A 25530-nucleotide genomic window follows, 5' to 3' on the forward strand; every position below is an offset into this window, starting at 1 on the left:
CCCCACATTGGCAAATTAATTTTTGTTATCTCACTAATTTTCACGCGCTTAATAGATGTGGGGGATAGACCCTCTATCTGATTTTAATACTGTCAATTAAAAGTGATATTTTAAACAATAATTCATAATCCAATCAAATGTGTTCCCTCCACAAAGTGAGTAACGTGGTTCTTTCCAATACAAGCTGGTGCATTTCTTACTCAGGAGAAGCACCTGCAGACTATTACATAATCAGCATTTACCTTATATACTCTGGTATTCTGGTCTCTAAATAATAAATGAATAGATGCGTGACCTTATCCTGTGTGGGAATCATCCCTTATTATCTGCCTGGTCAGCCAATGACACACAGAGGGCCTGATTCAGACCCGGTCGCGAGCGCTGTGTGCGAGTCGGCTCCGTTGTGCGCATGCGCGAGACCTGGATAGTGACGGGCACTTCGTCGCTCCGGGTCTCGCAACAAAGGGGGCATGCTCTGTTAGAGCCGAAATCTCTCTGGGGCTTGCGGCAATGAGACCCTACCAGAAGGGTCTCGTCGTAAGCCCGATGGTCGCCCTGATTCAGGCCCAGTGTGTGGCTGCAGTAAGAACGTACTTTGAATCAGTAATACTTGTAGTGTACAGATCCTGCCCATGCCTCAGGACATCCAGTCACAGGACTATCACAGGGATAAAGTTTTATGCATTTACACCAAATACCTAGCTGAAGATAGCAAAAGTTACAGTGCACTTTAAATAGGACTTTTATCTCCTATATATACAGCTTACATGCCATCAGAGGGGGATTCCAGTTCAGTTATATCTTACAGTCATCAGTCTGCACTAAGCAATAAATGTAAATATTGTACCTTGCCATTCAGTCTAAAGCTTGGTACACACCTTACGACTGCGACTCAGTGACACGGCGAGCGATATAACAATACATCGTGCATACCATACACACTGCTCGTACAAAGGCGTAACGTATTGTAACTCGCTGCTTGTAACTACACTGCGTTATTGTCTCATCAGATGCGCAGCACAGCAGATGTGACAATTCAATGAATGATGGGCGAGAATGATGGATCGGGCAAACACTGTGAGGACACAGGTCCCCTCCGGTTACCTGCCCCGACCCGATACCCATTGTGGGCAAATAACACACAGATCCAGCAAAAATGACACAAAGCTTTATTTACAACCACACAGGCATAACAATCATTACAGACCGTCACTGGCACCTATAGCAACAGGTACTGTAACGCAACAAGGGGTCCATTAACCCACAGCCAGGTGGCACCTTGTTTTGCATGAGGATGACTGACTTTTTATCCCTGGTCTCCATAACAGACTTTAATATAAGTTAGAGGTTTATTATGCTGTATCCATTTTATTTCTCATACAGTATGTCGTTTATTGTTCCGGTTCATGGGGTTTCAGTTGGAGGGCAGATACTATAATGACAGCTGCTTGCCCATAGATTGTTTGGTTTGCTACGCCTTTTTTTTATGTTTTAGTTCATTTCTGCATTGGTGTGTGCTTGCTGGGTCAGGGGAATCAGGGGTCACAGATTATGTAGACGATTTCCTATGCGTCTATCCGGCCAGAGGAGCGAGATGGTGGAGGCCAGTAAGGAAGGTTGCCATAGTCGAGATGTGAAATGATCAGTAAGTGGACAATAGTAGCATCCTGTGAGAAGTAGGGTTTGATTTGAGCGATTTGGCAGAGCTGGATTGGGCGCTAGAGATTAAATGTGGGGGTGAAAGAAAGGGGGAGTCATAAATGACCCCCGACCCCCCCCCCCCCACACACACACACACACACACACACAGCGGACTTGGGGAACAGAGGAGATAGTGGTGTTGTCAACAGTGAGAGATGTTGGGGAGTAGCGCTAAAATCCTGATGCTGGTCAGAATCCCGGCGCCGGTATCCTGACTGCCGGGATACCGAACGTAAGTTGCAGGGTTGGGAGAGGGTTAGAGTTAGGCACTAAGGGGGATGGTTAGGTTTAAGGTGTGGGGAGGGGGAGGTAAGGTTCAGGCACTAGGGGGGGAGGTTAGGGTTAGGCACCATGGAGGGAGGGTTAGGGTAGAGAGAGGGGGAGGGTTAGCATTCCGTCCAACAAGTGTTGGTATGCTAACCCTGTTGGGATGCAGGCGTCAGGAATCTGACTGCCGGGATCCCGAATGCCGGCATCCCATACCGAATCCGTGGAAAAAGAGGCAAAGTCAGTGGCAGTAAGGGAGGATGGGGGGGGTGAAGGAATGTGTTGAATGTGGCAAAGACGTGGCAGGGGCTGGAGGACTGAGAGGAGACTTGAAGAAGGAATACTTAGCAAGGGAGAGGACAAAACTGTAGGATGAGAGGATGAACTTAAAGTGGCGTTCGGCTGAACGGGTGCATTTTTGGAGATACTGCGTAAGTTTGGAGAGCCAGGGTTGGGGATTGGATCAGCAAAGTGGTAACAAAGAGGAGAGGTCAGAAGAGTCGAGAGCAGAGGAGAGGGTGAGTTTGTATAAGGAGACCATCTAGTTGGGGCATGTCAGTGTGGATTGAGGGGATGAGAGTATCAAGCAAGGAGGACAGTATAGTGGGGTCATGAGCACCAAGATTTCATCTCTTGTGGTGTAGGAGATGGGGAGAGAGTGAAGGAGAGCAGATGGTGGTGAGAGAGTGGGAAGGGAGAGTTGTAGAAGTAGGAAGAGCACACAGAGAGGAGAAGTTTAGGTCACGATAGTGGCTGAGGCAATAGGTGGAGGGGAGGTCTATTGAGAAAGGCCTAAAGAGGAAAAATTGGATGAAGGAGGGTCAGTGGGGATATCAATGGGGATGTTAAAGTCACCTAGAATGATGGAGGGGAGGTCGGTGGAGAGATAGTAGGGAAGCCATGCAGGAAAGTTATCAAGGAAGTGGAGCCAGGGGAACAATAGATTACTGAAATATGAGATATGGAGATAGATGGGGTGGAAGAGATGGATAGAGTAGACTTCAGAGGAGGAGAAGAAAAAGGAGGGCTATGGGGAGGTGACACAAAAGGTATAGGAGGATGCCCACCCCATAACCTGGACGATCATCAGGTCTGATTGAGTGGGTGAAAGGGAGGCCCACATAGGAGTAGCAGCGGTGAAAGCGGCATCTTTGGAAGAAAGCCAGGTTTCAGTAATAACAAGAAGGTTGAGAGAGTTGGAGATGAAGAAGTCAAGGATAGCAGGAAGTTTATCACAGATGGATCTGGGATTGCAGAGGCGCAGAAGAAGGGAAGAGGGAAGGGGGGAAATAGGGATGAGATTGGCTGACTTGCTGGTGTAGAGGATGGCCTGGCTCTGGTAGTGAGATGAGGGCAGGGGTGTGGATGGGTATGAGACGAGAGCGAGGAGACATGGAGAGCAACTAGGGGAGTAAAGAGTAGAGAGTGGTGGGGGATAGATGAGGTTAGAATGGTTAGGGGCAGTAGTGGTGGGAAAAGAGGCCATATCCATATTCCATAACTGCTCTAAAGTATAACATTTAGTAACGCCCCTCTAGAAATCCTGCATTAGTATTTGTTAGAGCATCGATTCCACTAACAATATTTCCATTTAATAACTTGCCTAAGGATTCCCAGCTTGCTGGCACTCCCCTTGTGCTATTCCTAAGCAGTAAGAACATAGTAAATATTCCTCACCTACAGGGAACCAGAGACCACTGTCCCTGAGATATGTATTGAGAGATTTCCGGGTGATGCCTGGTTCTACAGTTACATAGAAGTCCTCAGTCCTGAGATTTAGGATCCTGTCCATCCGTGTCATATTGAAGCACACCCCTCCCTAGAGGACACAACATATTCATATTACCAACATGACTCAATGCAAATATTATTTTTAGTAAAACTGTATAATGCCTCATTTACAAAATAGTGGCCGGATTTTTATTGTAAAAATTCCCTGGTTGGTGACAGGGCTTATTTAGAGAATGTATTGCATACATTGATATGGTACTGTACATAGCACTTCTCTATAATAGACAATGGCTTATGCATATATATGTAATTTTTCATCTTTGAATCAATGATGAATATGTGGATTTGATAAATTCATACTGTTCTCATACACAGTGTTCTCATTCACAGACCCCATTCATACTGTTCTCATACACAGTGTTCTCATTCACAGACCCCATTCATACTGTTCTCATACACAGTGTTCTCATTCACAGACCCCATTCATACTGTTCTCATTCACAGACCCCATTCATACTGTTCTCATACACAGTGTTCTCATACACAGATCTCATTCATACTGTTCTCATACACAGTGTTCTCATTCACAGACCCCATTCATACTGTTCTCATATACAGTGTTCTCATTCACAGAGCTCATTCATACTGTTCTCATTCAGTGTTCTCATTCACTGGCCCCATTCATACTGTTCTCATTCACAGACCCCATTCATACTGTTCTCATACACAGTGTTCTCATTCACAGACCCCATTCATACTGTTCTCATATACAGTGTTCTCATTCACAGAGCTCATTCATACTGTTCTCATACACAGATCTCATTCATACTGTTCTCATTCACAGACCCCATTCATACTGTTCTCATTCACAGACCCCATTCATACTGTTCTCATACACAGTGTTCTCATTCACAGACCCCATTCATACTGTTCTCATACACAGTGTTCTCATTCACAGACCCCATTCATACTGTTCTCATGCACAGTGTTCTCATTCACAGACCCCATTCATACTGTTCTCATTCACAGACCCCATTCATACTGTTCTCATACACAGTGTTCTCATTCACAGACCCCATTCATACTGTTCTCATACACAGTGTTCTCATTCACAGAGCTCATTCATACTGTTCTCATTCAGTGTTCTCATTCACTGGCCCCATTCACACTGTTCTCATTCACAGACCCCATTCATACTGTTCTCATACACAGTGTTCTCATTCACAGACCCCATTCATACTGTTCTCATATACAGTGTTCTCATTCACAGAGTTCATTCATACTGTTCTCATACACAGATCTCATTCATACTGTTCTCATACACAGAGCTCATTCATACTGTTCTCATACACAGTGTTCTCATTCACAGACCCCATTCATACTGTTCTCATACACAGTGTTCTCATTCACAGACCCCATTCATACTGTTCTCATACACAGTGTTCTCATTCACAGACCCCATTCATACTGTTCTCATGCACAGTGTTCTCATTCACAGACCCCATTCATACTGTTTTCATTCACAGACCCCATTCATACTGTTCTCATACACAGTATTCTCATTCACAGACCCCATTCATACTGTTCTCATACACAGTGTTCTCATTCACAGACCCCATTCATACTGTTCTCATACACAGTGTTCTCATTCACAGACCCCATTCATACTGTTCTCATACACAGTGTTCTCATTCACAGACCCCATTCATACTGTTCTCATACACAGTGTTCTCATTCACAGACCCCATTCATACTGTTCTCATACACAGTGTTCTCATTCACAGAGCTCATTCATACTGTTCTCATTCAGTGTTCTCATTCACTGGCCCCATTCATACTGTTCTCATTCACAGACCCCATTCATACTGTTCTCATACACAGTGTTCTCATTCACAGACCCCATTCATACTGTTCTCATATACAGTGTTCTCATTCACAGAGCTCATTCATACTGTTCTCATACACAGATCTCATTCATACTGTTCTCATTCACAGACCCCATTCATACTGTTCTCATTCACAGACCCCATTCATACTGTTCTCATACACAGTGTTCTCATTCACAGACCCCATTCATACTGTTCTCATACACAGTGTTCTCATTCACAGACCCCATTCATACTGTTCTCATGCACAGTGTTCTCATTCACAGACCCCATTCATACTGTTCTCATTCACAGACCCCATTCATACTGTTCTCATACACAGTGTTCTCATTCACAGACCCCATTCATACTGTTCTCATACACAGTGTTCTCATTCACAGAGCTCATTCATACTGTTCTCATTCAGTGTTCTCATTCACTGGCCCCATTCATACTGTTCTCATTCACAGACCCCATTCATACTGTTCTCATACACAGTGTTCTCATTCACAGACCCCATTCATACTGTTCTCATATACAGTGTTCTCATTCACAGAGTTCATTCATACTGTTCTCATACACAGATCTCATTCATACTGTTCTCATACACAGAGCTCATTCATACTGTTCTCATACACAGTGTTCTCATTCACAGACCCCATTCATACTGTTCTCATACACAGTGTTCTCATTCACAGACCCCATTCATACTGTTCTCATACACAGTGTTCTCATTCACAGACCCCATTCATACTGTTCTCATACACAGTGTTCTCATTCACAGACCCCATTCATACTGTTCTCATACACGGTGTTCTCATTCACAGAGCTCATTCATACTGTTCTCATTCACAGTGTTCTCATTCACAGGCCCCATTCATACTGTTCTCATTCACAGACCCCATTCATACTGTTCTCATACACAGTGTTCTCATTCACAGACCCCATTCATACTGTTCTCATATACAGTGTTCTAATTCACAGATCTCATTCATACTGTTCTCATACACAGTGTTCTCATTCACAGACCCCATTCATACTGTTCTCATACACAGTGTTCTCATTCACAGACCCCATTCATACTGCTCTCATACACAGTGTTCTCATTCACAGACCCCATTCATACTGTTCTCATACACAGTGTTCTCATTCACAGACCCCATTCATACTGTTCTCATACACAGTGTTCTCATTCACAGACCCCATTCATACTGTTCTCATATACAGTGTTCTCATTCACAGAGCTCATTCATACTGTTCTCATACACAGATCTCATTCATACTGTTCTCATTCACAGACCCCATTCATACTGTTCTCATTCACAGACCCCATTCATACTGTTCTCATACACAGTGTTCTCATTCACAGACCCCATTCATACTGTTCTCATACACAGTGTTCTCATTCACAGACCCCATTCATACTGTTCTCATGCACAGTGTTCTCATTCACAGACCCCATTCATACTGTTCTCATTCACAGACCCCATTCATACTGTTCTCATACACAGTGTTCTCATTCACAGACCCCATTCATACTGTTCTCATACACAGTGTTCTCATTCACAGAGCTCATTCATACTGTTCTCATTCAGTGTTCTCATTCACTGGCCCCATTCATACTGTTCTCATTCACAGACCCCATTCATACTGTTCTCATACACAGTGTTCTCATTCACAGACCCCATTCATACTGTTCTCATATACAGTGTTCTCATTCACAGAGTTCATTCATACTGTTCTCATACACAGATCTCATTCATACTGTTCTCATACACAGAGCTCATTCATACTGTTCTCATACACAGTGTTCTCATTCACAGACCCCATTCATACTGTTCTCATACACAGTGTTCTCATTCACAGACCCCATTCATACTGTTCTCATACACAGTGTTCTCATTCACAGACCCCATTCATACTGTTCTCATACACAGTGTTCTCATTCACAGACCCCATTCATACTGTTCTCATACACGGTGTTCTCATTCACAGAGCTCATTCATACTGTTCTCATTCACAGTGTTCTCATTCACAGGCCCCATTCATACTGTTCTCATTCACAGACCCCATTCATACTGTTCTCATACACAGTGTTCTCATTCACAGACCCCATTCATACTGTTCTCATATACAGTGTTCTAATTCACAGATCTCATTCATACTGTTCTCATACACAGTGTTCTCATTCACAGACCCCATTCATACTGTTCTCATACACAGTGTTCTCATTCACAGACCCCATTCATACTGCTCTCATACACAGTGTTCTCATTCACAGACCCCATTCATACTGTTCTCATACACAGTGTTCTCATTCACAGACCCCATTCATACTGTTCTCATACACGGTGTTCTCATTCACAGAGCTCATTCATACTGTTCTCATTCACAGACCCCATTCATACTGTTCTCATACACAGTGTTCTCATTCACAGACCCCATTCATACTGTTCTCATACACAGTGTTCTCATTCACAGACCCCATTCATACTGTTCTCATACACGGTGTTCTCATTCACAGAGCTCATTCATACTGTTCTCATTCACAGTGTTCTCATTCACAGGCCCCATTCATACTGTTCTCATACACAGTGTTCTCATTCACAGACCCCATTCATACTGTTCTCATACACAGTGTTCTCATTCACAGACCCCATTCATACTGTTCTCATACAGTGTTCTCATTCACAGATCTCAATCATACTGTTCTCATACACAGTGCTCTCATTCACAGATCTCATTCATACTGTTCTCATACACAGTGTTCTCATTCACAGGCCCCATTCATACTGTTCTCATACACAGTGTTCTCATTCACAGACCCCATTCATACTGTTCTCATACACAGTGTTCTCATTCACAGATCTCATTCATACTGTTCTCATACACAGTGTTCTCATTCACAGACCCCATTCATACTGTTCTCATAAACAGTGTTCTCATTCACAGACCCCATTCATACTGTTCTCATACACAGTGTTCTCATTCACAGACCCCATTCATACTGTTCTCATTCACAGGCCCCATTCATACTGTTCTCATACAGTGTTCTCATTCACAGACCCCATTCATACTGTTCTCATACACAGTGTTCTCATTCACAGACCCCATTCATACTGTTCTCATACAAAGTGATCTCATTCACAGACGCCATTCATACTGTTCTCATACAAAGTGTTCTCATACACAGACCCAATTCATACTGTTCTCATTCACAGACCCCATTCATACTGTTCTCATTCACAGACCCCATTCATACTGTTCTCATACAAAGTGTTCTCATACACAGACCCCATTACTGTTCTCATACACAGTGTTGTCATACACAGTGGGCCTGATTCAGAGCCGGACGCTATTTGCGCTCGCTCGTTCAGAAAAAGGGGCCGGCTATTTAAATTGAGCGCTCACTCTTTGCGGTCTGTTGACGCCTCTATGTCTGAGCTGGCGAACGAAACATGCGCTCGCTATTTTGTAAAGACGCCCCCTGGCCGCTCGCATCCTACGTCATCTCCGCTATTTATTTAATTAATCGAGTACATCGAAAGGCATCTGAACTGCTCGCAGTGCTTGTGGTAGGTTTATCCTACCGCAATCATGCGAACAGTTCAGGCTAAGAAACAACCAAGTGACGTGGTCGATGACGCTGCTTTGTTAATTATGCACACCCATTAAACGCACGTTTTGACCGTTTGGCACGCCTGCGTTCGGATTACCACTCCCCGTTTTCAAGCACCTTCCCCTGTTACCACCCACAAACGCCTCATCCTGTCACTCAAATTAGCAGGCACTCGCTATTTTGCGAGCGCTCGATTTCCGACCGCAATGACTTGTTGGCGCATGCGCAGTTGTGCGAACATCGCTCTGAGCGAACGAGCGGCCGCTTACGAGCGGCTCTGAATCATGCCCAGTCTTCTCATTCACAGGCCCCATTCATACTGTTCTCATACACAGACCCCATTCATACTGTTCTCATTCACAGTGTTCTCATTCACAGACCCCATTCATACAGTGTTCTCATTCACAGACCCCATTCATACTGTTCTCATTCACAGACCCCATTCATACTGTTCTCATTCACAGTGTTCTCATTCACAGACCTCATTCATACTGTTCTCATACACAGTGTTGTTATTCACAAACCCCATTCATACAGTGTTCTCATTCACAGACCCCATTCATACTGTTCTCATCCACAGTGTTCTCATTCACAGACCCCATTCATACTGTTCTCATACACAGTGTTCTCATTCACAGACCCCATTCATACTGTTCTCATACACAGTGTTCTCATTCACAGACCCCATTCATACTGTTCTCATACACAGTGTTCTCATTCACAGACCCCATTCATACTGTTCTCATACACAGTGTTCTCATTCACAGACCCCATTCATACTGTTCTCATACACAGTGTTCTCATTCACAGACCCCATTCATACTGTTCTCATACACAGTGTTCTCATTCACAGACCCCATTCATACTGTTCTCATACACAGTGTTCTCATTCACATACCCCATTCATACTGTTCTCATACACGGTGTTCTCATACACAGGCCCCATTCATACTGTTCTCATACACGGTGTTCTCATTCACAGACCCCATTCATACTGTTCTCATACACGGTGTTCTCATTCACAGAACCCATTCATACTGTTCTCATACACAGTGTTCTCATTCACAGACCCCATTCATACTGTTCTCATACACTGTGTTCTCATTCATACTGTTCTCATACACGGTGTTCTCATTCACAGAACCCATTCATACTGTTCTCATACACAGTGTTCTCATTCACAGACCCCATTCATACTGTTCTCATACACAGTGTTCTCATTCACAGACCCCATTCATACTGTTCTCATACACAGTGTTCTCATTCACAGACCCCATTCATACTGTTCTCATACACAGTGTTCTCATTCACAGACCCCATTCATACTGTTCTCATACACAGTGTTCTCATTCACATGCCCCATTCATACTGTTCTCATACACGGTGTTCTCATACACAGGCCCCATTCATACTGTTCTCATACACGGTGTTCTCATTCACAGACCCCATTCATACTGTTCTCATACACGGTGTTCTCATTCACAGAACCCATTCATACTGTTCTCATACACGGTGTTCTCATTCACAGACCCCATTCATACTGTTCTCATACACGGTGTTCTCATTCACAGACCCCATTCATACTGTTCTCATACACGGTGTTCTCATACACAGACCCCATTCATACTGTTCTCATACACGGTGTTCTCATTCACAGACCCCATTCATACTGTTCTCATACACGGTGTCCTCATACACAGACCCCATTCATACTGTTCTCATACACAGTGTTCTCATTCACAGACCCCATTCATACTGTTCTCATACACTGTGTTCTCATTCATACTGTTCTCATACAGTGTTCTCATTCACAGACCCCATTCATACTGTTCTCATACACAGTGTTCTCATTCACAGACCCCATTCATACTGTTCTCATACACAGTGTTCTCATTCACAGACCCCATTCATACTGTTCTCATACACAGTGTTCTCATTCACAGACCCCATTCATACTGTTCTCATACACAGTGTTCTCATTCACAGACCCCATTCATACTGTTCTCATACACAGTGTTCTCATTCACATGCCCCATTCATACTGTTCTCATACACGGTGTTCTCATACACAGGCCCCATTCATACTGTTCTCATACACGGTGTTCTCATTCACAGACCCCATTCATACTGTTCTCATACACGGTGTTCTCATTCACAGAACCCATTCATACTGTTCTCATACACGGTGTTCTCATTCACAGACCCCATTCATACTGTTCTCATACACGGTGTTCTCATTCACAGACCCCATTCATACTGTTCTCATACACGGTGTTCTCATACACAGACCCCATTCATACTGTTCTCATACACGGTGTTCTCATTCACAGACCCCATTCATACTGTTCTCATACACGGTGTCCTCATACACAGACCCCATTCATACTGTTCTCATACACAGTGTTCTCATTCACAGACCCCATTCATACTGTTCTCATACAGTGTTCTCATTCACAGACCCCATTCATACTGTTCTCATTCACAGGCCCCATTCATACTGCTCTCATACACGGTGTTCTCATACACAGACCCCATTCATACTGTTCTCATACACAGTGTTCTCATTCACAGACCCCATTCATACTGTTCTCATACAGTGTTCTCATTCACAGACCCCATTCATATTGTTCTCATTCACAGACCCCATTCATACTGTTCTCATACACAGTGTTCTCATTCATACTGTTCTCATACAGTGTTCTCATTCACAGGCCCCATTCATACTGTTCTCATACACAGTGTTCTCATTCACAGACCCCATTCATACTGTTCTCATACACAGTGTTCTCATTCACAGACCCCATTCATACTGTTCTCATACACAGTGTTCTCATTCACAGACCCCATTCATACTGTTCTCATACACAGTGTTCTCATTCACAGACCCCATTCATACTGTTCTCATACACAGTGTTCTCTTTCACAGACCCCATTCATACTGTTCTCATACACAGTGTTCTCATTCAGAGACCCCATTCATACTGTTCTCATACACAGTGTTCTCAATCACAGACCCCATTCATACTGTTCTCATTCACAGACCTTATTCATACTGTTCTCATACACAGTGTTCTCATTCACAGACCCCATTCATACTGTTCTCATATACAGTTTTCACATTCACAGGCCCCATTCATACTGTTCTCATACACAGTGTTCTCATTCACAGACCCCATTCATACTGTTCTCATACACAGTGTTCTCATTCACAGACCCCATTCATACTGTTCTCATACACAGTGTTCTCATTCACAGACCCCATTCATACTGTTCTCATGCACAGTGGTCTCATTCACAGGCCCCATTCATACTGTTCTCTTGCACAGTATTCTCTTTCACAGACCCCATTCATACTGTTCTTATACACATTGTTCTCATTCACAGAACCCATTCATACTGTTCTCATCCAGTGTTCTCATTCATACTGTTCTTATACACATTGTTCTCATTCACAGGCCCCATTCATACTGTTCTCATACACAGTGTTCTCATTCACAGGCCCCATTCATACTGTTCTCATTCACAGTGTTCTCATTCACAGACCCCATTCATACTGTTCTCATTCACAGTGTTCTCATTCACAGACCCCATTCATACTGTTCTCATACAAAGTGTTCTCATACACAGACCCAATTCATACTGTTCTCATACACAGTGTTCTCATTCACAGACGCCATTCATACTGTTCTCATACAAAGTGTTCTCATACACAGACCCAATTCATACTGTTCTCATTCACAGACCCCATTCATACTGTTCTCATACAAAGTGTTCTCATACACAGACCCCATTACTGTTCTCATACACAGTGTTGTCATACACAGTGGGCCTGATTCAGAGCCGGACGCTATTTGCGCTCGCTCGTTCAGAAAAAGGGGCCGGCTATTTAAATTGAGCGCTCACTCTTTGCGGTCTGTTGACGCCTCTATGTCTGAGCTGGCGAACGAAACATGCGCTCGCTATTTTGTAAAGACGCCCCCTGGCCGCTCGCATCCTACGTCATCTCCGCTATTTATTTAATTAATCGAGTACATCGAAAGTAGGGGTGAGCGGGTTCGGATTTCTGAAATCCGAACCCCCCCCGAGCCCCCCCGATCCGAGTCCGATCCGAGTCAGGCTCGACTTTTCCCGCCTGACTCGGATCTGACATCGAGGCAAAACGTCATCATCCCGCCTTCCGAGTCTCGCGGGTTTTGGATCCTATATAAGGTACCCGCGTCGGCGCCATTTTCTCACTCGGCTGTGGACAGTGAAGAGGGAGGGTGGGAGTTAGTGCTGTGTAGTGTAGTGTAGTGTAGTGCTGCTGTTGTCCACTACTTCAAAGTCCATAGGGGCTGGCTGTGTTGTGCTGTGCTGCTGTTGTTAATAGGGGCTGTGTCCACTACTTCAAAGTCCATAGGGGCTGGCTGGACTGTGTTGTGCAGTCAGTTCTCCATAGGGGCTGTGTCCACTCCAAAGTCCTGTGCAGTGTCCCAGTCCTAAAGGGGTGCTGTAGTGTTGTCCAGGGGGTGCTCTGTCCATCAGGGGTGCTCCCCCCAAGTGCTAAAAAAATAATATATTTTCTGTGTTTGTGAATTGTGTGCGCAGTAGCCGCACGTGCATCAACAAAGTAGTGCCAAGCGTGCGCCTGTGTCATAAGTAAAGGGCCGGCTGGCTTGACCGTTAAAGGGTGCTGTAACCCCCGAAAGTACACTCCAGTCCAAACCAAAAAAAAATTATTTTCTGTGTTTGTGAATTGTGTGCGCAGTAGCCGCACGTGCATCAACAAAGTAGTGCCAAGCGTGCGCCTGTGTCATAAGTAAAGGGCCGGCTGGCTTGATCGTTAAGGGTGCTGTAACCCCCGAAAGTACACTCCAGTCCAAACCAAAAAAAAAATTATTTTCTGTGTTTGTGAATTGTGTGCGCAGTAGCCGCACGTGCATCAACAAAGTAGTGCCAAACGTGCGCCTGTGTCATAAGTAAAGGGCCGGCTGGCTTGACCGTTAAGGGTGCTGTAACCCCCGAAAGTACACTCCAGTCCAAACCAAAAAAAAAATTATTTTCTGTGTTTGTGAATTGTGTGCGCAGTAGCCGCACGTGCATCAACAAAGTAGTGCCAAACGTGCGCCTGTGTCATAAGTAAAGGGCCGGCTGGCTTGACCGTTAAGGGTGCTGTAACCCCCGAAAGTACACTCCAGTCCAAACCCAAAAAAAAATTATTTTCTGTGTTTGTGAATTGTGTGCGCAGTAGCCGCACGTGCATCAACAAAGTAGTGCCAAGCGTGCGCCTGTGTCATAAGTAAAGGGCCGGCTGGCTTGACCGTTAAGGGTGCTGTAACCCCCGAAAGTACACTCCAGTCCAAACCTAAAAAAAAATTATTTTCTGTGTTTGTGAATTGTGTGCGCAGTAGCCGCATGTGCATCAACAAAGTAGTGCCAAGCGTGCGCCTGTGTCATAAGTAAAGGGCCAGCTGGCTTGACCGTTAAAGGGTGCTGTAACCCCCGAAAGTACACTCCAGTCCAAACCAAAAAAAAATTATTTTCTGTGTTTGTGAATTGTGTGCGCAGTAGCCGCACGTGCATCAACAAAGTAGTGCCAAGCGTGCGCCTGTGTCATAAGTAAAGGGCCGGCTGGCTTGACCGTTAAGGGTGCTGTAACCCCTGAAAGTACACTCCAGTCCAAACCTAAAAAAAAATTATTTTCTGTGTTTGTGAATTGTGTGCGCAGTAGCCGCACGTGCATCAACAAAGTAGTGCCAAGCGTGCGCCTGTGTCATAAGTAAAGGGCCGGCTGGCTTGACCGTTAAGGGTGCTGTAACCCCCGAAAGTACACTCCAGTCCAAACCAAAAAAAAATTATTTTCTGTGTTTGTGAATTGTGTGCGCAGTAGCCGCACGTGCATCAACAAAGTAGTGCCAAGCGTGCGCCTGTGTCATAAGTAAAGGGCCGGCTGGCTTGATCGTTAAGGGTGCTGTAACCCCCGAAAGTACACTCCAGTCCAAACCAAAAAAAAAATTATTTTCTGTGTTTGTGAATTGTGTGCGCAGTAGCCGCACGTGCATCAACAAAGTAGTGCCAAACGTGCGCCTGTGTCATAAGTAAAGGGCCGGCTGGCTTGACCGTTAAGGGTGCTGTAACCCCCGAAAGTACACTCCAGTCCAAACCAAAAAAAAAATTATTTTCTGTGTTTGTGAATTGTGTGCGCAGTAGCCGCACGTGCATCAACAAAGTAGTGCCAAACGTGCGCCTGTGTCATAAGTAAAGGGCCGGCTGGCTTGACCGTTAAGGGTGCTGTAACCCCCGAAAGTACACTCCAGTCCAAACCCAAAAAAAAATTATTTTCTGTGTTTGTGAATTGTGTGCGCAGTAGCCGCACGTGCATCAACAAAGTAGTGCCAAGCGTGCGCCTGTGTCATAAGTAAAGGGCCGGCTGGCTTGACCGTTAAGGGTGCTGTAACCCCTGAAAGTACACTCCAGTCCAAACCAAAAAAAAAATTATTTTCTGTGTTTGTGAATTGTGTGCGCAGTAGCCGCACGTGCATCAACAAAGTAGTGCCAAGCGTGCGCCTGTGTCATAAGTAAAGGGCCGGCTGGCTTGACCGTTAAGGGTGCTGTAACCCCCGAAAGTACACTCCAGTCCAAACCTAAAAAAAAATTATTTTCTGTGTTTGTGAATTGTGTGCGCAGTAGCCGCATGTGCATCAACAAAGTAGTGCCAAGCGTGCGCCTGTGTCATAAGTAAAGGGCCAGCTGGCTTGACCGTTAAAGGGTGCTGTAACCCCCGAAAGTACACTCCAGTCCAAACCAAAAAAAAATTATTTTCTGTGTTTGTGAATTGTGTGCGCAGTAGCCGCACGTGCATCAACAAAGTAGTGCCAAGCGTGCGCCTGTGTCATAAGTAAAGGGCCGGCTGGCTTGACCGTTAAGGGTGCTGTAACCCCTGAAAGTACACTCCAGTCCAAACCTAAAAAAAAATTATTTTCTGTGTTTGTGAATTGTGTGCGCAGTAGCCGCACGTGCATCAACAAAGTAGTGCCAAGCGTGCGCCTGTGTCATAAGTAAAGGGCCGGCTGGCTTGACCGTTAAAGGGTGCTGTAACCCACAAAGTACACTCCAGTCCAAACCAAAAAAAAAATTATTTTCTGTGTTTAGCCGCACGTATATATCAAATCGATATAACATAAATGGAGGACCAAACTTTCTCCGATAAAAATAAAATAGAGAAAGATCAAGAACCACTTCCTCCTAGTGCTGAAGCTGCTGCCACTAGTCATGACATAGACGATAACATGCCATCAACGTCGTCTGCCAAGGCCGATGCCCAATGTCATAGTAGAGGGCACATACAATCCCAAATGGCAAAGTTCAGGAAAATGACCTTGAAAAAGACATTTAAATCAGCTGAAGAGAAACGTAAACTTGCCAATATGCCATTTACGACACGGAGTGGCAAGGAACGGCTAAGGTTGATCCCTAGTATGTTCATGACTAGTGGTTCAGCTTCACATGACGATGGAAGCACTCCTCCCACTAAAAAAATCAAAAGAGTTAAGCTGGCAAAAGCACAGCGAAGAACTGTGCTTTCTAAGAAGATATCACAAATCCCCAAGGAGAGTCCAAGTGTGGTGGTGGTTGCGATGCCTGACCTTCCCAGCACTGGACGGGAAGAGGTGGCTCTTTCCACCATTTGCACGCCCCCTGCAAGTGCTGAAAGGAGCACCCACAGTCCACTTGCTGATATGCAAATTGAAGATGTCACTGTTGAAGTACAACAGGATGAGGATACTGGTGTAGCTGGCGCTGAGGAGGAAGTTGGCGAGGAGGATTCTGATGGTGATGTGGTTTGTTTAAATCAGGCTCCGGGGGAGACAGTTGTTGTCCGTGGGATGAAAAAGCCCATCACGGTCATGCCTGGGCAGAAGACCAAACATTCCACCTCTTTGGTCTGGCAATATTTCTATCCAAATCCGGACAACAACTGTCTTGCCATATGTACCATATGTAAAGGTGAAATAAGTAGGGGTAGGGACGTCAACCACCTAGGAACATCCTCCCTTATACGGCACCTGCAGCGCGTTCATAAAAAGTTACTGTCAAGTTCAGAAACTTTGGCTCAGACCGTAAGCAGTCCAGGGACACCTAAATCCCGTTGTCCTGTTGTATCCAAGCGCCTGCAAACCACACCGTCAACTCCCTCCTCGTCAATTTCCTCCTTAGTCAGGATCGGAAGTAGTCCTGCAGGCCATATCACTGGCATGACTGACTCTCCTATCCGGGATTCCTCCGGAGGATCCTGCATTGCTACGCCTACTGCTGCCGCTGCTGCTGTTGCTGCTGCTGCTGGGAGTCGTTCATCATCCCAGAGAGGAAGTAGGAACACCACTACTTTTACTAAACAATTGACCCTCCAACAGTCCTTAGCGAGGAGGATGAAGTACGACAGCAGTCATCCTGAAGCAAAACGTATAACTGAGGCCTTGACTGCTATGTTGGTGTTAGACGTGCGTCCGGTATCCGCCATTAGTGCAGTGGGATTTAGACAATTGATGGAGGTAGTGTGTCCCCGGTTCCAAATCCCGTCTAGATTCCACTTCACTAGGCAGGCGATACCGAGACTGTACAGAAACGTCAGAAAAAGTGTCCTCAGTGTCCTGAAAAATGCCGTTGTACACAATGTCCACTTAACCACGGACATGTGGACAAGTGGAACAGGGCAGACTAAGGACTATATGACTGTGACAGCCCACTGGGTAGATGTATCACCTTACGCAGCAACAGCAGCAGCGTCACCAGTAGCAGCATCTCAGAAACGCCAGCTCGTTACAAGGCAGGCTACGCTGTGTATCACCGGTTTCAGTAAGAGGCACACCGCCGACAACCTCTTAGAGAAACTGAGGGAAATCATCGCCCAGTGGCTTACCCCACTTAGACTCTCCTGGGGATTTGTGATATCTGACAACGCCACCAATATTGTGCGGGCATTACATCTGGGCAAATTCCAGCACGTCCCATGTTTTGCTCACACAATAAACTTGGTGGTGCAGAATTTTCTGAAAAGCGACAGGGGCGTGCAGGAGACGCTTTGGGTGGCCCGAAAAATTTCTGGCCACTTTCGCCATTCAGCGACTGCGTGCCGAAGACTGGAGCGCCAGCAAACACTCTTGAACCTGCCCCGCCATCACCTGAAGCAAGAGGTTGTGACGCGGTGGAACTCAACCCTCTATATGCTTCAGAGGATGGAGGAGCAGCAAAAGGCCATACAAGCCTATACATCCACCTATGACATAGGCAAAGGAGGGGGTATGCACCTGACTCAAGCGCAGTGGAGAATGATTTCCGTGTTGTGCAAGGTTCTTCAGCCCTTCGAACTTGCCACACGTGAAGTCAGTTCAGACACTGCCAGCTTGAGTCAGGTCATTCCCCTCATCAGGCTTTTGCAGAAGCAGCTGGAGAAAGTGAAGGAGGAGCTAAGACGGAGCGATTCCGCTCGGCATGTGGGACTTGTGGATGAAGCCCTTCATTCGCTTTGCCAGGATTCCAGGGTGGTCAATCTGTTGAAATCAGACCACTACATTTTGGCCACCGTGCTCGATCCTAGGTTTAAAGCCTATGTGGTGTCTCTCTTTCCGGCCGACACAAGCCTGCAGAGGTGCAAAGACCTGCTGGTGAACACACTGTCAGCTGAAGCGGAACGTGACACGTCAACGGCTCCTTCTTCATTTTCTCCCGCAACTGGGGCTGCCAGGAAAAAACTTAGGTATCCTAAGCAACCCGCTGGCGGTGATGCAGGGCAGGCAGGACCAAGTTTGGACATCTGGTCCGGACTGAAGGACCTGGCAACAATTTCTGACATGTCTACTGTCACTGCATATGATACTGTCACCATTGACAGAATGGTGGAGGATTACATCGGTGACAGCATCCAAGTAGGCATGTCAGACAGTCCATACCTGTACTGGCAGGAAAAAGAGGCAATTTGGAGGCCCCTGTACAAGCTGGCTCTATTTTACCTGAGTTGCCCCCCCCTCCAGTGTGTACTCCGAAAGAGTGTTTAGTGCAGCCGGGAACCTTGTCAGCGAAAGGCGTAGGAGGTTGCTTCCACAGAATGTGGAGAAGATGATGTTCATCAAAATGAATTATCAGCTCTTCCAGGGAGACCAGCCTCCAGAAGGTACAGAGGGACCTGTGGTGGTGGATTCAAGTGGGGACGAGTTAATACTTTGTGAGGATGAGGATGTACACACTGAAGAGGGTGAGGAATCGGTGGATGAGGAGGATGAGGATGACATCTTGCCTCCGTAGAGCCAGTTTGTGCAGGGACACATTAATTGCCAGCTTGTTTTGTGGGGGCCCAAACGAACCAATCATTTCAGCCACAGTTGTGTGGCAGACCCTGGCGCTGAAATGATTGATTTGTTAAAGTGTGCATGTCCTGTTTATACAACATAAGGGTGGGTGGGAGGGCCCAAGGACAATTCCATCTTGCACCTCTTTTTTTCTTTGCATTATGTACAGTTTGGGGCCTAGTTTTTCTAACTGCCATCCTGTCTGCCACTGCAGTGTCACTCCTAGATGGGTCACGTGTTTGTGCCGCCCACTCGTGTCGCTTAGCATAGTCATCCAGCTACCTCGGTGCAACCTTTTGGACATAAAAACACTATTGTGAGGTGTGAGGTGTTCAGAATAGACTGGAAATGAGTGGAAATTAAGGTTATTGAGGTTAATAATAGCATAGGAGCAGAAAAACCTACAAATTCTGTGATTTTAGCTGTTTTTATGCTTTTTTTCAAAAAAATACAGATCCAAAACACAAAACCCAGAACCCAAAACACGGAAGGGTGGTTTTGGCAAAACCAATCCAGATCCAAAACACGAAGAAAGATCCAGATCCAAAACCAAAACACAAAACACGAAAAGTGGCCGGTGCACACCCCTAATCGAAAGGCATCTGAACTGCTCGCAGTGCTTGTGGTAGGTTTATCCTACCGCAATCATGCGAACAGTTCAGGCTAAGAAACAACCAAGTGACGTGGTCGATGACGCTGCTTTGTTAATTATGCACACCCATTAAACGCACGTTTTGACCGTTTGGCACGCCTGCGTTCGGATTACCACTCCCCGTTTTCAAGCACCTTCCCCTGTTACCACCCACAAACGCCTCATCCTGTCACTCAAATTAGCAGGCACTCGCTATTTTGCGAGCGCTCGATTTCCGACCGCAATGACTTGTTGGCGCATGCGCAGTTGTGCGAACATCGCTCTGAGCGAACGAGCGGCCGCTTACGAGCGGCTCTGAATCATGCCCAGTCTTCTCATTCACAGGCCCCATTCATACTGTTCTCATACACAGACCCCATTCATACTGTTCTCATACACAGTGTTCTCATTCACAGACCCCATTCATACAGTGTTCCCATTCACAGACCCCATTCATACAGTGTTCTCATTCACAGACCCCATTCATACTGTTCTCATACACAGTGTTCTCATTCACAGACCCCATTCATACTGTTCTCATTCACAGTGTTCTCATTCACAGACCCCATTCATACTGTTCTCATACACAGTGTTGTTATTCACAAACCCCATTCATACTGTTCTCAGACACAGTGTTGTTATTCACAAACCCCATTCATACTGTTCTCAGACACAGTGTTGTTATTCACAAACCCCATTCATACTGTTCTCAGACACAGTGTTCTCATTCACAGACCCCATTCATACTGTTCTCATACACAGTGTTCTCATTCACAGACCCCATTCATACTGTTCTCATACACAGTGTTCTCATTCACAGACCCCATTCATACTGTTCTCATACACAGTGTTCTCATTCACAGACCCCATTCATACTGTTCTCATACACAGTGTTCTCATTCACAGACCCCATTCATACTGTTCTCATACACAGTGTTCTCATTCACAGACCCCATTCATACTGTTCTCATGCACAGTGTTCTCATTCACAGACCCCATTCATACTGTTCTCATACACAGTGTTCTCATTCACAGACCCCATTCATACTGTTCTCATACACAGTGTTCTCATTCACATACCCCATTCATACTGTTCTCATACACGGTGTTCTCATTCACAGACCCCATTCATACTGTTCTCATACACGGTGTTCTCATACACAGACCCCATTCATACTGTTCTCATACACAGTGTTCTCATTCACAGACCCCATTCATACTGTTCTCATACACTGTGTTCTCATTCATACTGTTCTCATACAGTGTTCTCATTCACAGACCCCATTCATACTGTTCTCATACACAGTGTTCTCATTCACAGACCCCATTTATACTGTTCTCATACACAGTGTTCTCATTCACAGACCCCATTCATACTGTTCTCATACACAGTGTTCTCATTCACAGACCCCATTCATACTGTTCTCATACACAGTGTTCTCATTCACAGACCCCATTCATACTGTTCTCATACACAGTGTTCTCATTCACATGCCCCATTCATACTGTTCTCATACACGGTGTTCTCATACACAGGCCCCATTCATACTGTTCTCATACACGGTGTTCTCATTCACAGACCCCATTCATACTGTTCTCATACACGGTGTTCTCATTCACAGAATCCATTCATACTGTTCTCATACACGGTGTTCTCATTCACAGACCCCATTCATACTGTTCTCATACACGGTGTTCTCATTCACAGACCCCATTCATACTGTTCTCATACACGGTGTTCTCATACACAGACCCCATTCATACTGTTCTCATACACGGTGTTCTCATTCACAGACCCCATTCATACTGTTCTCATACACGGTGTCCTCATACACAGACCCCATTCATACTGTTCTCATACACAGTGTTCTCATTCACAGACCCCATTCATGCTGTTCTCATACAGTGTTCTCATTCACAGACCCCATTCATACTGTTCTCATTCACAGGCCCCATTCATACTGCTCTCATACACGGTGTTCTCATTCACAGACCCCATTCATACTGTTCTCATACACGGTGTTCTCATTCACAGACCCCATTCATACTGTTCTCATACACGGTGTTCTCATACACAGACCCCATTCATACTGTTCTCATACACGGTGTTCTCATTAACAGACCCCATTCATACTGTTCTCATACACGGTGTTCTCATACACAGACCCCATTCATACTGTTCTCATGCACGGTGTTCTCATTCACAGACCCCATTCATACTGTTCTCATACACGGTGTTCTCATACACAGACCCCATTCATACTGTTCTCATACACGGTGTTCTCATTCACAGACCCCATTCATACTGTTCTCATACACGGTGTTCTCATACACAGACCCCATTCATACTGTTCTCATACACAGTGTTCTCATTCACAGACCCCATTCATACTGTTCTCATACAGTGTTCTCATTCACAGACCCCATTCATACTGTTCTCATTCACAGACCCCATTCATACTGTTCTCATACACAGTGTTCTCATTCATACTGTTCTCATACAGTGTTCTCATTCACAGGCCCCATTCATACTGTTCTCATACACAGTGTTCTCATTCACAGACCCCATTCATACTGTTCTCATACACAGTGTTCTCATTCACAGACCCCATTCATACTGTTCTCATACACAGTGTTCTCATTCACAGACCCCATTCATACTGTTCTCATACACAGTGTTCTCATTCACAGACCCCATTCATACTGTTCTCATACACGGTGTTCTCTTTCACAGACCCCATTCATACTGTTCTCATGCACAGTGTTCTCATTCACAGACCCCATTCATACTGTTCTCATACACAGTGTTCTCATTCACAGACCCCATTCATACTGTTCTCATACACAGTGTTCTCATTCACAGACCCCATTCATACAGTGTTCTCATTCACGGTGTTCTCATTCACAGACCCCATTCATACTGTTCTCATACACGGTGTTCTCATACACAGACCCCATTCATACTGTTCTCATACACGGTGTTCTCATTCACAGACCCCATTCATACTGTTCTCATACACAGTGTTCTCATTCACAGACCCCATTCATACTGTTCTCATACACGGTGTTCTCATTCACAGACCCCATTCATACTGTTCTCATACACGGTGTTCTCATACACAGACCCCATTCATACTGTTCTCATACACGGTGTTCTCATTCACAGACCCCATTCATACTGTTCTCATACACGGTGTCCTCATACACAGACCCCATTCATACTGTTCTCATACACAGTGTTCTCATTCACAGACCCCATTCATACTGTTCTCATACAGTGTTCTCATTCACAGACCCCATTCATACTGTTCTCATTCACAGGCCCCATTCATACTGCTCTCATACACGGTGTTCTCATTCACAGACCCCATTCATACTGTTCTCATTCACAGGCCCCATTCATACTGCTCTCATACACGGTGTTCTCATTCACAGACCCCATTCATACTGTTCTCATTCACAGACCCCATTCATACTGTTCTCATACACAGTGTTCTCATTCATACTGTTCTCATACAGTGTTCTCATTCACAGGCCCCATTCATACTGTTCTCATACACAGTGTTCTCATTCATACTGTTCTCATACACAGTGTTCTCATTCACAGACCCCATTCATACTGTTCTCATACACAGTGTCTCATTCACAGACCCCATTCATACTGTTCTCATACACAGTGTTCTCATTCACAGACCCCATTCATACTGTTCTCATACACGGTGTTCTCTTTCACAGACCCCATTCATACTGTTCTCATACACAGTGTTCTCATTCACAGACCCCATTCATACTGTTCTCATACACAGTGTTCTCATTCACAGACCCCATTCATGCTGTTCTCATACACAGTGTTCTCATTCACAGACCCCATTCATACTGTTCTCATTCACAGACCCCATTCATACTGTTCTCATACACGGTGTTCTCATTCACAGACCCCATTCATACTGTTCTCATACACGGTGTTCTCATACACAGACCCCATTCATACTGTTCTCATACACAGTGTTCTCATTCACAGACCCCATTCATACTGTTCTCATTCACAGACCCCATTCATACTGCTCTCATACACGGTGTTCTCATTCACAGACCCCATTCATACTGTTCTCATACACGGTGTTCTCATTCACAGACCCCATTCATACTGTTCTCATACACGGTGTTCTCATACACAGACCCCATTCATACTGTTCTCATACACGGTGTTCTCATTCACAGACCCCATTCATACTGTTCTCATACACGGTGTTCTCATACACAGACCCCATTCATACTGTTCTCATGCACGGTGTTCTCATTCACAGACCCCATTCATACTGTTCTCATACACGGTGTTCTCATACACAGACCCCATTCATACTGTTCTCATACACGGTGTTCTCATACACAGACCCCATTCATACTGTTCTCATACACGGTGTTCTCATTCACAGACCCCATTCATACTGTTCTCATACACGGTGTTCTCATACACAGACCCCATTCATACTGTTCTCATACACAGTGTTCTCATTCACAGACCCCATTCATACTGTTCTCATACAGTGTTCTCATTCACAGACCCCATTCATACTGTTCTCATTCACAGACCCCATTCATACTGTTCTCATACACAGTGTTCTCATTCATACTGTTCTCATACAGTGTTCTCATTCACAGGCCCCATTCATACTGTTCTCATACACAGTGTTCTCATTCACAGACCCCATTCATACTGTTCTCATACACAGTGTTCTCATTCACAGACCCCATTCATACTGTTCTCATACACAGTGTTCTCATTCACAGACCCCATTCATACTGTTCTCATACACAGTGTTCTCATTCACAGACCCCATTCATACTGTTCTCATACACAGTGTTCTCTTTCACAGACCCCATTCATACTGTTCTCATACACAGTGTTCTCATTCAGAGACCCCATTCATACTGTTCTCATACACAGTGTTCTCAATCACAGACCCCATTCATACTGTTCTCATTCACAGACCTTATTCATACTGTTCTCATACACAGTGTTCTCATTCACAGACCCCATTCATACTGTTCTCATATACAGTTTTCACATTCACAGGCCCCATTCATACTGTTCTCATACACAGTGTTCTCATTCACAGACCCCATTCATACTGTTCTCATACACAGTGTTCTCATTCACAGACCCCATTCATACTGTTCTCATACACAGTGTTCTCATTCACAGACCCCATTCATACTGTTCTCATGCACAGTGGTCTCATTCACAGGCCCCATTCATACTGTTCTCTTGCACAGTATTCTCTTTCACAGACCCCATTCATACTGTTCTCATTCACAGACCCCATTCATACTGTTCTTATACACATTGTTCTCATTCACAGACCCCATTCATACTGTTGTCATCCAGTG

General features: G+C 45.0%; 1 protein-coding gene across 2 annotated transcripts in view; it reads right to left on the reverse strand.

Annotated features, from left to right (window-relative positions):
- The window catches only part of LDHD (lactate dehydrogenase D), a 668169-nt gene that overhangs the window by 470189 nt on the left and 172450 nt on the right, over window positions 1-25530 (reverse strand). For both annotated transcript variants that reach the window (XM_088448610.1, XM_088448611.1), the window contains exon 4: window positions 3646-3787. In XM_088448610.1, the coding sequence (XP_088304736.1) occupies window positions 3646-3787 (142 nt within the window). The remainder of the gene's footprint in view (window positions 1-3645; window positions 3788-25530) is intronic.

This window comes from Taudactylus pleione, unplaced genomic scaffold, assembly GCF_031769625.1.
Source record: "Taudactylus pleione unplaced genomic scaffold, aTauple2 ptg000461l, whole genome shotgun sequence".
In the NCBI taxonomy this organism is placed as follows: Eukaryota; Metazoa; Chordata; class Amphibia; order Anura; family Myobatrachidae; genus Taudactylus; species Taudactylus pleione.